The following is a 15,099-nucleotide window of genomic DNA, read 5'->3' on the forward strand; positions in this document are numbered from 1 at the left end:
CATCTATACAACCAAACATCCTCCTACCCTCCAATCCCCGACAAAAATAAAAAAAAAGATGCCCTGGCGCCCCCTCCACCCCACCGACCTCCCCGCCCTAACAACCATCGCCAACCAAATCCACCAAACCCTCCCGGAGCGCCCGGAGATCTTCGCCGAGCGCATCCGCCTCTTCCCGGCAGGCTGCTGGGCCCTGACCCTAGCCCCCGAACCCGAAACCCAAGCCGGGAACGAAGGCCAACTAGTCGGCTACGCGATCTCGCACCCGATCCGCGCGGGCCAGCCGCCGGCGCTGGACACGCTGCTGGGGCGGATCGCGCCGGATGCGGACCAGTATTACATCCACGATGTGGCGGTCCTCCCGGGGGTGCGCGGACGGGGGCTTGCGGCGGAGGGGGTGCGTCGGCTGCTGGAGGTAGCGGGGCGGTATGAGAGTACGGGGTTGGTGTCGGTGTACGGGACGGAAGAGTTTTGGGGACGGTTTGGGTTTGGGGTTGCGGAGGTGGGGGAGGAGTTGGCGGGGAAGGTGCGCGGGTATGGCGGGGAGGCGGTTTTTCTTGTTAGGAGGAATGGGGAGGGGGTGGGGAGTAGAGGGGTTTGTTTGATGTGAGGCGCGATGTGAAAATGTTGTCTATGTGTACTATCATTGTATGTCTGCTGGTTTGGGCTCTCTTGGATGTACTGCGGAACATGCTGCAAAGCTTGTGAGGTTTCCTTATTCAATGTACACATATTTGCCGCACGAGACACGCCGTTCACATTGATCGATATCTCACCTGCACCGAACGACTACTCAAACCCCCGCTTCAAATTCTCAAACCGACTCAACGGATAATGCAGCGTATTCGGGCTCCGATCCAGATCCCCCGACCGCATAAACTCGTTCACCGTCGTCCGAATCAAGCTCCGCTCATGTCCGACGGGATGATCCCCGCTCAACTCCCACCACATGGCGCCCCCCAACCCCCTCCGCTTGATGTACTCGACCTTCATCGCCGCCACCTGCGGCGTATCGTAACTGACCACCTTCCGCTCCCCGGGCGCATGACTCCAACTCGCCAACAGATTGCTGTCCACAAACTCCTGATGTCCCGCCGGCGGCAGGGCTTTGTAATCCCACACGCCGTTCTCCCACGACCCCTCTCCGACCCCCTGGAATGGCCGCCCGGGACCCTCCGTGTTTTCAAATGCGCGCCCGTACAGCGGCATTCCAAAGATGATTTTGTTCGGATGCACCCCCTGCGAGACGTACGCGTGCACCGCGCGATCCGCACTGAACGGGGTCAACCGCTCGTGGCCCGGTGGCGCGGGGAAGACATTCGCCTGGTGGCCCGCGTGTGCGTCCCAGCTACCCGCGAAGTCGTAGCACATCAGGTTCCAGAAGTCGAGGTAGGGGTCCATGTCGCGGATGCGGAGCTTGGAGAAGTGGGTGGGGCCGCAGGGGGCGGCGATGGTCAGGAGCGGCCGCGAGGGGAGGCGGAGATGGGCCGCGTAGCGGTCGAGCTCGCGGCGGGTCTCCTGCAGCAACAGCACGAAGTTGGCGGCTTGCTGCGGATCCGCCGGATATTCCCAGTCGATGTCGATGCCGTCAAACCCCAAGTCGGCGAGGAGGTGCACGGCGCTCCGGGCGAAGGTTTGGCGGCCCTCGGGCGTGGAGGCCGGTTGGGCGAAGTTGGCGCTGTAGGTCCAGCCGCCTATCGATAGGAGGGTCTTGAGGTGGCGGTGCTGCTTCTTGAGGAGGAAGAGCTGTTTAATGCAGCCGTAGGCGTTGGTGTTGAGTTCGTCCCAGCTGTCGCTCGGGTAGTGCTTTTCGAGGTCGGAGTATGTGTCTGTAAGGAATCTGGAGAGTAAGGTATTAGATCTAAGAAGAGGAAGACAGGTATTGGTGGTTGTACACTTCACCCGTGGGTCGGATGTTTGCGAAGGAATCTGATGTTTGTTAGTGGGTGTGTAGCTCCTGGTACGTTTTGAGCTTCATACATAGGATGTGTGTGATATACTCGGCTGGAATGTCCTGAGGTTGGTAGTTACGACCATAGACACCCTGCAGACAGGTTAGCTGATATATCGACGAGTCACTCTATGACGGCTAAGACATACCCAATTGGTGAAGTATGCAACTGTCTTGTAGGCGGGCCCCTGCGGAACGCCAGGAGCGGGTGGCGGAACCATCTGCGGGGGAACCGGAGGAGGAGCACGTGTTATGTTGTAGCTTGGGGTCGGAGCTGAAGGACTACCTAACTCACGAGGAGCCGGATCTGCGGCCTGAACTGGCGGCTCATTTCTAGGGGCTTGACCCGAAGGGATCTGCAGCTCCTGGCCTGGATAGATGAGATCCGGGTTGGTGAGTTGCGGGTTGGCGGCTTTGAGGGCATCTAGAGTGACGCCATGATCTTGAGCGATTTTCCACAAGGTATCTCCGCTAGCAATGGTGTAGGTAGTCATTTTGCAGGAAGTTCAACAATATTTGGGAAAGGTTGGATAGTTGGAGGAGGAAAGAGACAGAGAATGACGATGAGGCGAAAGACCGGACGGCGGTTCAGGCACCAACTGCAGTCAACCTTAATTCTTTATTTATCGAGGGGTTAGCTCAACGAGGCTTAGCCCGAGGTCATGTTCCACTTGCTTCTTACGGTAATGTCGTGGCTTGAATGCCTCAGGCGGGAATTAATGCCTCGTCGCCTCAGTCCTCGTCATAGGGATCTGCTTCTCAGCCACCTGGTCATAGTTAGTGGTGACTGCAGTGATCATCATTATCTCGGCTATAATCGTGTGGAGTGGCTGATCATTCGATCGCCAGCAACCGCATTTTGTGAATTTGTTGTCGATAGCAGGGTTGACTTGCAATGATGGCTTTGACATGTAATGCTGACCGATTGACAACAAAGATGAGAGCTCTCATCACCCCTGTACCTTGCATGGAGACATCCAATGCTACAGTTGCGGAACCGAAGCAGCCCCTCCTGCTCCTGAATGGTGAGGATGGTGCACCAGCCCCTGGCCCCCACCTTATATTACATCCGATGCGGTAGTCTTTTGGGGGTGACAGATTTTACGTATGTCTCAGATTACGGCCCCTAATTTCCAGCTTGGCCTTGGTTGGTAGACTTTTGATGTGTACAAACAGCGGTCGGATGGGCTGTGCACGGAGGACGACCGGGGCGAGCTGAGGAACAGATGTCTTGGCAACTGGCAAGTCTAGCAGATGATTATTCTGTACCGCTCGTAGAGAGATCAGAAATCTTGACATGAAACGCAGTGGATTGAGTGAAAAGCATGCAAGCACGCAAGCATACAAGCATTCAAGCAAGGAGTTGTTGAGCATTGCAAACAAGCCGGGAGATCCGATGATGCATCGGCTAGTCCTATTCGGACCATCACGTGTCGGCAATCCGCCCGAGAGTTCATTTGACAGTTTCAGAGTTTGAGATCATTGGAATTCCACACTCTTCGGGAGATACTCTCAATCTCAAGGATTGCCTTTACCGGTTCAGCCTGATCCACCTGTTCCCCTAAATGATGACGCCCCTATCACCTCATTTTGGCTGGCATCAAATGGTGCCGCTGATCCTGTCGCAGTGATTGGCTTCCCTGCCAGTTAGGCAGCTGCGCAAATCAGGAATGGCAAAAGGCCCACGCGTACCATCACCGGAGGGTTCCACCACTAAGGCTGACTGCGGCGCGCCATGAGGAGAAGAAATCATCCCAGCGACCAGTTTCTTCGGGGTTTTTCCCTCCTTTGTCCACTTCTCCTCTATTTATCTTATCCGTCCCTCCTTCATAATGCAGAACCTTCTCTCTTCTCGCACGGCTTGATTTTCGCCACCCAACAATCTTCCCTCCCACCCTATATGCATTCTTCCAGTTGAGATGAACCTCCACCAGGTGCAATGGCACCTTGCTCGAGCGGCCATGCTGATGGCCGCTCTGTGCCTCGTCCTCTACCTCTACGCAAACCGCAATGGCGCCTCTATGGCCAATGACGGCCTGGTGGTCGACGATGTCAAAGCCGTTGTTCCTGCCCTCTCCGCCTGCGACGATTTCGACCCCGCCACCGTATCGCTTGACCTCCACGGTACCTTGAACGCCAAAGCTTCAATCAATGGCAGCGCAGTCGACGACTTTGTGTGCTCGATAGTGAAGCACAACATGAAACAAACCGCCCATCTCGATTGTCCTCTCAACATCAGCCTTCGTTATGATAGCCTCCGCGTGCAACCGAGCTGGGGTAGCGCCAACCCCAAGGTCAAATACTTCTTCGCCCTCGACCTGTACCAAGCCGCCCACATTCTCATGCCCCTGATGGGCGCGATTCTGGATACTATGCGTTTCATTGGGCCTCAGTACTGTGCTCTGTCCATCGTTGAAGGTCGATCCACTGATGGCACGTACGATATTCTTGTCGCTCTGGAACGCGAGCTCGCTGCGATGGGCGTGCGATACTTTCTGGGAACAAACGACTTGAACCCCAAGGCGGAGGGCGAGGATCGCATCAAGGACCTGGCCATTCTGCGCAATCAAGCGATTGCCCCGCTGGTCACTGCCGGCACGGGCAAGTTCAGCCCGTACGCCGCCGATACGCTGATTGTCTTCGTCAACGATATCGTCCTGTGCACGGAGGACCTTCTTGAGCTGATCTACCAGCATCAGAATCAAGATGCGCAGATGACCTGCGCATTCGACTGGAACGCGGGCGGTGGCTCCTTCTACGACTCCTGGGTGTCCCGTTCGATGTCCGGTAACCTCTTCTTTGAGATTACCCACGACGCACGGTACTGGATCGCTAAGGATATGTTCTTTGATGACAACTACAATGCGGAGCGTTATGGGCGAGGTCTCCCCGTGCAGGTCTACTCATGCTGGGGCGGCATGGTGACCCTCAACGCGGCGCCGTTTGTGCAGAAATCCATCACGTTCCGCAGCTCCGAACCAGGCGAGTGCTACATGGGGGAGCCCATGACGCTGGCCAAGGATCTCTGGAGAGCGGGCTTGGGCAAGATTCAGGCCGTATCCAGCATCAATGTCGCCTACGAGTACAAGACGGCCCGCGAGGCGAAGGAGACCTACAAATATGTGCACCAGATCATTCGACGGGAGAAGTACACGAAGGGACCGGAACTGATCGAGTGGCAGCCGGAGCCACCGCCGCGGGTCAAGTGCATGCCCTGGTTTAATAACCAATATTGGGTCGACCCGATGTAAATAGTATCTGTGATACCAAGCGTATATATCTTTTTCTGCATGTTCAGCTCCGCGTGATTTTACGGCCACAACCAGGGCTTGCTACTGGCGCAGTAATGAACTTTGTGCTAGTTGCTGCTCTGAATTATAGATTTACATACAAGAAATCTGACTTTGCCCTGCTTGTTCATTCAGGCTAGCAGTACGTGGTTATTTGGAAGAGCAATAGGACGGGAGGGGTAAAAGTAGTTCGTTTCCCCTATGCGATGAAAAAGAGAAGGCGGATATATGCATGACCTTATGGCTCGCGTTGATGAGTGATCAAAGAACAAAGTGTGCTTGTAGTTGCCATCTAAGCATAGGGTCTCTTGTCTGCTTCTACGACGCGTTCGTAATGCAGACGTTAGGAAGTACTCAGCAAGGCTAGGGCACGATTCACAACACCTGATATTCGACATTCCTTTAAAGAAAGTGCTTACCACATGGATAACCCCATTCAATGAGACTATATAGTGAATAAGCAACGCATTATTCCAAGTAGTTTCAAATGATCAACCAGACAGTCACCTTGAGCACCAACTCTTCGCCCACAGTCTGAGAACGTCTCTGTAGCTTTTGACCTCCAACCCGGCCCATTCACCTTCCCATTCAGACCAGGCCCATTCACAGTATTCTCTGAGCTGGTTCCGGTCTTGAACCAGTACTTTCTTCTTCTTTTAAAGTCAAGGATCCTCTTCCTACTTCCTTCTTTGTTCTACCGTCTCCCTTTCAACCAAGCTACCGTGGCCCAATATCAGGACTTGTACAGTCCAAGTCCAGGATTCCAGTTCCCCGTCAGTCTTCTTATCCACCACCCTTCTCATTCCCTTACATACACTAGTATCCAGACACAAGTCTTACCCAAGACTCTACTGATGGGATCTATTCATCGTCTATCTCGGGATTCGAGCATTGATTTAAAGATCCGCTCAACATACTCCATCCAAGAGAGAGATGTCCTGAGTCCTAGTCAAGAAGGATTTGCTCCTCGACCACCTCAATGGTTATATATGAGTGTTCATCTATTTGATAGGCGACTTTCAACTTGTGTCAACATTACTTGCTTGTTCAAGTTATTCCAATTTCTTGGCCAATTTTCAGGAAGGTCGTCTACGAGACATCGGTTAAGAGGCTTCTAGAGGTTTACTCTTGAACGGGCTGTAGGTAACCGACCATTTACCTCCTACGAACCTGCCCGATGGATACCTAGTCAACTCCTTCACCAATGTCAACAAGGATTCGATGATTGGTGTTTGACTTTTGTGGTTCAAAGCTTCTACAACTACTACCAGGATGCATTGAACTGCGGAACAAATTCACTACTGCCCACCATAGTCTTGGAGACAGTTTTAGGCAGCCTAAAACAGTCTGAGCAAATGCTAAACAGTCCAGTGCAATGTCACATGAATGAGCGGGCGTTGTCAGAGGAATGGTAACGTGGCAATGGCTACCTTAACTTTGTCACAGATGACCGCAACACCGACTATTTAGCGTCCATATGTAGGACAATCGGGGAACCCTAAGAATTAGACCCTACAGTACCTCGTGGCTATCATTTAGGGAGACGACAGTACGCTGCACTATCACATAGTAGCGAAAGAGGATGGACACCGCGCGACCAACTTATCAACCTATGGACTCTTGTCTGGCCAGATCATATCAGTTATCATATTCCGATGGTATTTGCGAATACCCTGGAGATGTATAGAGGCTAACTCTATATAACAAAGAAACGCGAGCAAAAGAAGAAAGGCAGGGGCTTACGCAAGGGGCTACAGCCCAACTCAAGCGCCGGGGCACGCATGCTCTCTATAATAAGTCAGGAACAGGAACCGCACACGAGGGCAGATGTGGAGTATGGGGTCGATACATGAGCCATAAAAACAAGCCTGTATACATCGAACAATGCCCTTGCTACCGCCCAAGGGGCCGTCGCCGTCACCAAGAAAAAGACCGCAGTCTTCCAGACTTAGGAATTTGGAGCATAAGCATTGGCAGTGCAATAAAAATCGAAGCGTGCAAGCTCTGTCCCTATTTTTCTCCCCCTCTCTTTCTTTTCTGTCTTTTTCTCTCTTCTTCTCTTCCCATATTCCGATCTCCAAAAACGACACTGCTCAGAGTTATCTGGGTCTATGTACTCACTCATCTAATAAAATTTCACAGGTGTTTTCTACGGCGAAGCGACTCACGGAGTCCTTGACTCTTAAAACTAACCTTATAAACCCTATATCCCAGCGTCTACCATAATGAATAACTCTAGAGGATAGGAATCCGCAGATCCAAAGGTGGACACGAACTGCTACAGGAACTCTTAGCAAGATAGCTAAGAACGATAAGAAAGCCAAAACTTACCAGCACGACCAAGGGAAAGGTGCAGATGCGTCAGATGCCATGGAAGTGAATAACCCAGCTTCATGGCTTGGAATGACACCAAAGTTTCAAAGTATCGCGGCCCGACAGCGTCCGTGTCTCCTAAAGCATTTTCAGGAGATCGATAAGTGGTTTCAGATTGATACACGCGTGCCACCTACTAGCCAGACCCGTGCTATTCTGACCGAGTGCCGCGAGGTAATCAACCAAGCGAGCGAGAGATTAATGTGTACTACATTCTGCAACCATGCCCTTAAGGTACCCAGATCTTACGCTATCTGGTCCCAAGGCGACATAGACCCCGACGAGAGCAAACCACAAGAGATGTGACCGACACCTATCAAACCACAACCATCACCTATAGATAACCAACGCTGGCCTCTACCAGGCACCAGACTCAGCGACGCCTGGGCACTTCTGGCTATCTGCGAGCTATCGACCGGAGATCGAAAAAAGCGTCAATCAGCAGACTTCGACCAGCAATGGAAATTGCCCATCCAGACAGACTAAACCATCTTATAGACAGCCAGCACCACCGTCTATCAAGACGAACGAGAACTTCCGAGCCGACCCTATGCGGCACGGAAAGAGCCAATCGAAGCAAATGGTGCGAGATCCTTTCTTCTCCACAGACCAGAAGAATCAGGGGCTTATGATACCGTCCACGATCCGGAATCGCGAAATTGTTGCGTCCTGATTGGATGCTGCGAGATGGCAATGAGCCACAGGTCAATAGATCAATAATGGAAGACGAGGCAAGTGACGAGGAGGCATTTTTCAATTGGTCCTCTTCGCCACCTAGGCCCGAGCGACGAAAGGTAGAGAAAGCGGAAATCGAATCCCTACAGCCCGATGATGAGCAGTACAATTCGGAAATCAAGCTTCCACATTCCGCAACATGGCCACGAAAGAAATAAATTGCAGACGCTCGCCTATGCTAGTTGCTTGACACAATAGTCGATGTACTACTGTACTACTTTCCTTGCCTTCGAAGGAGCGACTACTAAAATGAGTTTAGGATCCGTGGCTGCTGCGGCCACCATGATTCTCCACCGTGGCCTTTGGAAGTCTGGACTCACAGTTCTGATCGGAGATATAGACATTAGCTGCTGATGGCCGGGATGCGTAAGTAAGCAGGAACTTTGCAATGATTAAGCCTCGCTCAAGACAGCTGTCTCACCCGCGAACTCATCTTTATGACACCACCTTTTGTCCTTAGGGTTGCCGGGTACAAATCTTCGGCATGGTCAAAGGAGCATCATGTTTTGGGGTCACTATCACAAAGTCCAATGCTGCGCTCCAGCTCAGGCCAGGCAACCCTAGCTCAAGCTGAAGAGGGTCACATTCAGCACAGCTGATGCATTTCAGGGATGGAAGCGGCCGGTGATCATTTTCGGGCTGGTAATCACCAGCCTCCCGGGCTCTGTCTTAGACTTCCCGCGCCTGAATGTCGGTACTACCCGCGCGCAGTGTGGGATGTTTATCCTGGCCTGCATCAAGCCACTACAAAAAGCTGTCACAGACACGTCGAATCAGAACTCATACCCCTAGGCCATTCTTGGGCCCTACATCAATGTGAAACTGCATATAGGTGCTTCTGTTTGCAAACTCAATAAAGTCAGCTTTTTCTTATCCGAGACTGGCACAACGACAATGACCGACATGAAAGAGAGAATTCCCCGCCTATCGGGAGAGCTTGAAGGAGGAGATCTGATCCTAGTAAGGGAATTCCAATTGGAGAAGCACAAAGGGAAGCAAATCGAGCCACGATGGACCGGTCCACTTGATATGCAACCCTGTCGAAATCGAATCGAGATCAACCATCATATTCCGTGATCGATCTACCCTCCAGACGCCGTCATGCCAGAGTGTTCCTTTATTCCCAAAACCGTTGCGTTCCTCGACAATGCGCTGCCGGCGCTGCAAAAGCAATGTGCTTTAGCCGACAAGAAGAAGACCTATACCGGAACGTGGAAGCTCGGTGACAAAGACCCAGTGACGCCTGCATCTGAGAAAATAAAAAACAACAAGACTAAGCAGGCGGAATGTGACCAAGCTGCTTGGGCTCAAAGACCCCTAATAGTGGCACGTTGGGATTCAATTGCCTCAGGATGGCCACGGTACACCGTGCAGAAAGGCAAAATGTGATGCCGAGAAGCAGAGTAAAGTACGATAAAAGGCATAAAGTTGCTTTCTGATTATCGTGGCTAATCTGATCGATAGACACTACCGGCCTATCTCTACCTAGGGCCTTCATTGTGGAATCCACCTCACAATCTTCAAGCAGTCTAAGCCCTCCAGTTATGGACCAAAAACTTGAAGAACCCAACGCCTAAGCTACTATCCAGCTTCATATTAGCGCCCGGCTTCAGATTTATCGAGCATTTAATAAGGACGACGACACTGTCCATTTCCTCCATTCTGTTTTCAGGTATCTTTCAGTTGAATTACGGATTCAACCAGCTGGTGACGTTTCTCGTTGCGATAACAATCAAATGGTATCACAGTTAGCAAAACACATCCCGAGTTCACTGAGGATAATGATCTTTCCCTGTACCTCGGATTTAGTAGATCTTGTTCTGAGAGCTCGATAAATAGGTTTCCTCTTGGCAGACCAAGTCTTTTCGGGACTTTGTTCTAGGTCTCCCGTTGAATGTCATGCAGCACTTGGATCCCACCCTGTCGGGCTCTTGCTGTTTTAGAGGACACTGGCGGGATGTTCAATGCAGAATAGAGCTAGACCCTTATCGAACTCTTCAAAGCATTGATGCAAATGGAGCTCGAAATTCTCGGTCTTCCTTTCGATGTCTCATCTTCAGCGTCGTCATCACCATCATCATACAGTCGCGATCATTGTCCACGTGCACGTCCTCATATTCATCGTCCTCACTATACTCGTCAAGACCTACCCGCATTATCACCGCAGAAGGTTGTGTTGCCCTAGCCGCCACAGTCAGAAAGCTTAACATAGTAGCAAGGACTGTTATTCAGCACCATGAGCCAATATGCGCTCTTTATGGCTACCGATACTAAGCTCAAAGGGCTTACAGGGTGAAGGGAAGAAAATACCGGATTCCGGTAGGGGCTCACTCCATCCGTGAAGTTTGGAAGCCATTGAGGTCCCTCATCGGTGGGGCTTTCTGCCGCGAGAAACTCGCTTACAACAGAAGAGACGCTATGTGCCGTAGTCGTTCTCCTCACCAGCGGGCTGGTCGGCCGAGAAGGACATAAAAGAGGTGTCCCGCATTAAAAACTCAGAACATCGGCGGGCTTCCCAATCCAGACATCAAACTTAGAGCTTTGTACACACATATATCACAACTCCTGCGGTCTGCTGTACAAGAATTATCAGGGGCTCAAAGGGCCACTGCAGCGGTTTGCCGACCGATGGCAAGGCTGTCTGTCAGACAAAGTACCCGATATCGTACTTCCGGCCGTGATTCCTGTGCTGCCAAACAAGGATGGAGAATTTGGCTGTTCATGTCAGCAAAACACACCTCTGCTTTCGATCGTGCCGAAGGCCCTCCCTCGGCGCGTCACTTCCCCTCGCTTAAAAAGCCGGGAGAAGACCACCACTTTGATACTTGGGGGATGAGATGGGGTGTTGGTGGGAGGTATGGCACTTACAAGCATATATCGCGTCAAGCCCATGCAGGGGGGGGGGTAACCTGAAATTAGCTATTCAGACCTCGAGTACCGCAGAGAATAGCAGGACATGTTGGGCCAGAGCTGGATTACACGTCGGTTGCTCCCCCATAGAACCCCATTTCCGGGGCTGCGATCTCATTGCTCTCTGCACAGTTGGCTTGCTTTTTCTGCTAGTCTCATGAAAGAAAGATTTATAAAATCCCTACGGTGTGATGGAATGGGCCACATGCACAAGCGCGGTCCCACTGGGAGGGGAGGGACGCCCGTAAGTTTCCCGCATCCCCGTTGTCTCTGGCAGCGCGCGCTGACCTGGCTGCCTGCCGGCGTCCATGTTTATTTAACGTTGCGCTTCGGGCGCGCCCTGCGGGGCATAAACGCCTGGGACTGCGCATTTTGGTCCCGACACCCATCACTAATTCCATCCCAGTTTATTGCTCGGACTGAGGCAGACGATGGAAAATGATGGAGATTAAAGAACGTCGAGGCTTGATCCAGGATGGCGTGCCTTGGTGCTTCCCGGCCAGTGGGATTTCCGCTATCTGTCGTGAAGCCACCAACAAGACTGTTCCCCCAATCGACAGGGCTCGTTGCTTTCTCTCTCTCTGGTCAACCATATTTTTATTTGTTCTTGCCCAGAGGGACTAGACTGATAGTGCAGCTGGGCGTCAAATTGGAAGCCGGCGAAGAATTGTGGATAGAGCTCTCGTAATCCTCATATATCGCGGGATCGTGGCGAGCCTTGACATCGCTGAAGTAGGACAATGCCTACGTTAATCTGCCACTGCCTAACAGTAGAGAGATATACACCGTACACTGAGTAGAGACTCTTCACTATATATAACAAATCATCAAGACCTTAACCCAAACACCACCTCGTGCCTAGGAATCAAGAAAAAGACTACCACAAAAACGACCCCTGCGCAACCCCCTCATCGGCCATCCACCCGCCCAACCCCTCCAAATCCAACCCGAACATAGCATCAGACGTCTAGCAACCAACGAATCAGTAACCAGAAGCCTTACCACCCCCCCTCAAAAGAAACACAAGGGTACAGGGTAGAGCGAAAACTCACCAAAAGATCCAAATCCCAATCCTCCATCGACCCCGCCGTCTCCCCCACCCCAACTCTCCCAGCCTCAGATTCCCCAACAACCAGATGCCTTGTATCCTCCCCCCGCGTATTCTCCCCAACAACACCACCGCCATCCCTTTCAAATGAATGGGAATCCTCCCCTAGAACCTCCCCCAAAATCCCCAACGCCTCCTCAACCGCCTTCTCCGCCGCGTGCACCAACCACCCCCCCAGGTCCGCGTCTGGCACGCGCCGCAGCACCGCCTCGACCTGCGCCTCGACCAGCGCCTGCAGCAGGTATCCCTTCATGTTGGTCTCGCCGCTGCGCAGACACCGGCGGAGCCAGGGCTTGCCCTCGCGGGTGATGGTCAGGAGGTCTTGGCGGATGGGTTGGGGGGAATAGCCATGCGGAAATGGCTCGACGGCGGCGAATGACGCAGGGGCAGCGGAGCAGGCCTCGCGCAGCTGGGCGCAAAGCTCGAAGGCGGCGAGGTTGTATGCTTGCGTTGTGGTCTGCGTGTATGGGCTGGCGGTGTTGGTTATGTATCTTGATAGGAGTTCGGATTCGGGGTTTGGGGTGGATGTTGGGTGGTTGGGAGGATGGGTGCGAGAGGGGGACGGGGAAGGCGTGGTGGCGGTGACGGGGTGGATAATGGCTGATGAGGGCCAGGCGGTGCACCAGATGCGGAGGGCGGTTTCGGTCAGGACTTTGCGGGTGTAGGCGTAGGCTATTGGGTCGTGGAGGGCCGGGATGAAGTAGGGGATGTGGAGGGCGATGAAGTGGTGGTTGATTTGGAAGTCGAGGAGGTGCAGGGTGAATGGGGAGGGGGTGCGGGTCGGGGGGTTGTCGGCGGTGAGGGCGTGAAGGGCATGGCACGTTTCTTGGTACGCCGTGCGGAGGTCCGCGTCGAGTCGGAGGGTGTCCTCGTAGGTGAGCTTCGTGTTGGTGTTGTTGAGGGCTTGCGTGATGGCTAGGCGCGCGGGGAAGGTCTTGCGGTACGTGATGGCGATGGAGGTCTGGGTGAATATGTTGTCGGGTTGTGGTGGAGGTGGGGGGTTGTCAGTGTCGGTGTCGTTGCTGGCTGTGGTGGCGGTGTTGGTGAGTTGGTCGTCGTCGTAGTTGCTGGGAGGCAGGGTGTCGAAGTCCTCCAGGGAGAGGAGCGGCGGTCCGCCGGAGAGCATGCTCGACGCGACGGAGAGTTCGAGGACGGTGTTCCAGAGCCGGCGGCGCATCTCGGAGGCGAAGAGGGTGCGTTTGGGGAGGTGGTTCGGGTCGCGGTGCAAACCGATGTGCATCGCCATGCGCAGGAGTGAGCCCGCGGGGATCCAGGTGAGGGTGCCGCCGATGCCTGTGGCTTCGCGCGCTAGAAGAACGAGAAGGTTGAGCTGGAGGAACTGCATGCTGAGGTGGGCTTTGTACTCTGGCTTCGCGAGCCAGGTGAGCGCCTCGTAGACCCAGGCCATCGCCGACGGACGGAGCGTGAAATGTTCGTCGTAGGTGGCCGCTCCGATGGCAAGGACCAGTTTGAGCTGGATCACAAACGCAGGGTCCGGCGTGCTTTGGGCTGCCCAGAGAGTATTGTAGTCGCGACGGAAGGTAGGAATGTGCAGGATGCGGTGAATGGCTTCGCTGGTGCGCAGGTAGCAGTCCACCAGCTGGTCGGCAACTTCTCTCCGGGGCAGTGGAGTGGCGGTCATTACAGGCCAGGAGGGTGTGCGTCTATCCTTGATGATCTTGCCGATAGCTTTACATTTCTGGATTTTGGTGAACGCCTGACTACCTTGGTCTCGCGCATGGGTTTCCAGGATTTGGAAGAGGCTCCAGAACTAGAATAGCATTAGGCAGAGGTCTAGATAAAATGAAGGCGGTCGCTTACCTCCGTCGCCATGCCGTTGATCCAGAAGCTCTGGCCGAAGAGGCGCGACTTGTGCATGATACTACGAGTGATCGCTACGGCCGAGCGAGCATGATCGTTCTCATGCTGCAAATGAAACAGACCAGTCAATGTGGAGCCTGCGGTTACAATCTCCGGGATGGGGGCCACTGGAGGCGGCTGAATCGCAGGCTTGGTAACGGTCTCAGCCAGTCGCTGTTCCAGCTGTCGGATCCTGTCCTTGAGGGCCTCCACATTCGGGTCCGACTGGGGACTGGCGACAGTCGAGGCTTTGGTTGAGGCGGTGGTATGTGCAGCGGAGTGGGGACTGGGCATGGAGGATGCCGTGCGGCTGGTATGCGACGTCCCATCAGTGGGGATTGTATATGGGGCTGTGCGACTGGTATGCGATGCACCCTCAATGGGTATCGCATACGGGGCTGGTCTGGTGGGTGTGACACCAAACGCCGGTTGCGCAGGCCGAGAAACGTCGGAATTATCATACTCGCAGGTAGCCTGATTCCCGGAGCGAGTACAGTGGCTACATGGCGCTTGACGATCACATTTGATCTTGCGGCGTCTGCATAAAGAGCACGAGCTGATGTGTTTGGGCTGTCAGCGCGGGGTTAAGGAGACGAGGGGATTTCTCCGAGGGAAGCCTACACCGCTGGTCTCCGACGTCGACGGGCGGGTCCTATCATGCTGATCATTCGGAAGATCTAGATAGGAAGGGAGAGCTGCTGAGGGACAAGTGGAATGACAGATGTTCAAGAAAACAATGAAGGTGGTGGTCACAGCGGTGCACGGAGCTGTCAGAGTCGTGCAGCGGGGATTGGCGTTCGGAGACAGCCAAATTCCCCGATCGCCGTCGGCGGAGATAGCGGGTCATGTGATCGCGTATGGCAAGGACGATG

General features: G+C 53.5%; 4 protein-coding genes across 4 annotated transcripts; 2 read left to right on the plus strand and 2 right to left on the minus strand.

The window, feature by feature from the left end:
- Positions 1-58: 58 nt before the first annotated feature.
- Positions 59-610, plus strand: ASPACDRAFT_39848 (GNAT family N-acetyltransferase; the record flags this gene model as incomplete). The annotated part of the gene is made up of 1 exon (XM_020200663.1): positions 59-610. One exon carries the CDS (start codon positions 59-61, stop codon positions 608-610), a length of 552 nt encoding a protein of 183 aa, XP_020060571.1.
- A 179-nt stretch (positions 611-789) lies between these two features.
- ASPACDRAFT_22298 (uncharacterized protein) lies at positions 790-2,445 on the minus strand (the record flags this gene model as incomplete). Its single annotated transcript, XM_020199106.1, has 4 exons — positions 790-1,840; positions 1,896-1,929; positions 1,981-2,044; positions 2,101-2,445. The coding sequence occupies 4 exons, from the start codon at positions 2,443-2,445 to the stop codon at positions 790-792; spliced, it is 1,494 nt and encodes a 497-aa protein (XP_020060572.1).
- A 1,350-nt stretch (positions 2,446-3,795) lies between these two features.
- Positions 3,796-5,361, plus strand: ASPACDRAFT_75722 (glycosyltransferase family 69 protein). Its single transcript, XM_020204527.1, has one exon. The coding sequence runs from the start codon at positions 3,871-3,873 to the stop codon at positions 5,200-5,202; it is 1,332 nt and encodes a 443-aa protein (XP_020060573.1). The 5' UTR covers positions 3,796-3,870; the 3' UTR covers positions 5,203-5,361.
- Positions 5,362-11,865: 6,504 nt separating this feature from the next.
- On the minus strand, positions 11,866-14,990 carry ASPACDRAFT_1853141 (Zn(II)2Cys6 transcription factor). Its single transcript, XM_020197296.1, has 4 exons — positions 14,849-14,990; positions 14,189-14,783; positions 12,312-14,138; positions 11,866-12,226 (listed from the first exon to the last, which is right to left on the minus strand). Exons 1-4 carry the CDS (start codon positions 14,893-14,895, stop codon positions 12,137-12,139), a joined length of 2,559 nt encoding a protein of 852 aa, XP_020060574.1. The 5' UTR covers positions 14,896-14,990; the 3' UTR covers positions 11,866-12,136.
- Positions 14,991-15,099: the final 109 nt, after the last annotated feature.

Source organism: Aspergillus aculeatus, assembly GCF_001890905.1.
Source record: "Aspergillus aculeatus ATCC 16872 unplaced genomic scaffold ASPACscaffold_2, whole genome shotgun sequence".
Classification (NCBI taxonomy): Eukaryota; Fungi; Ascomycota; class Eurotiomycetes; order Eurotiales; family Aspergillaceae; genus Aspergillus; species Aspergillus aculeatus.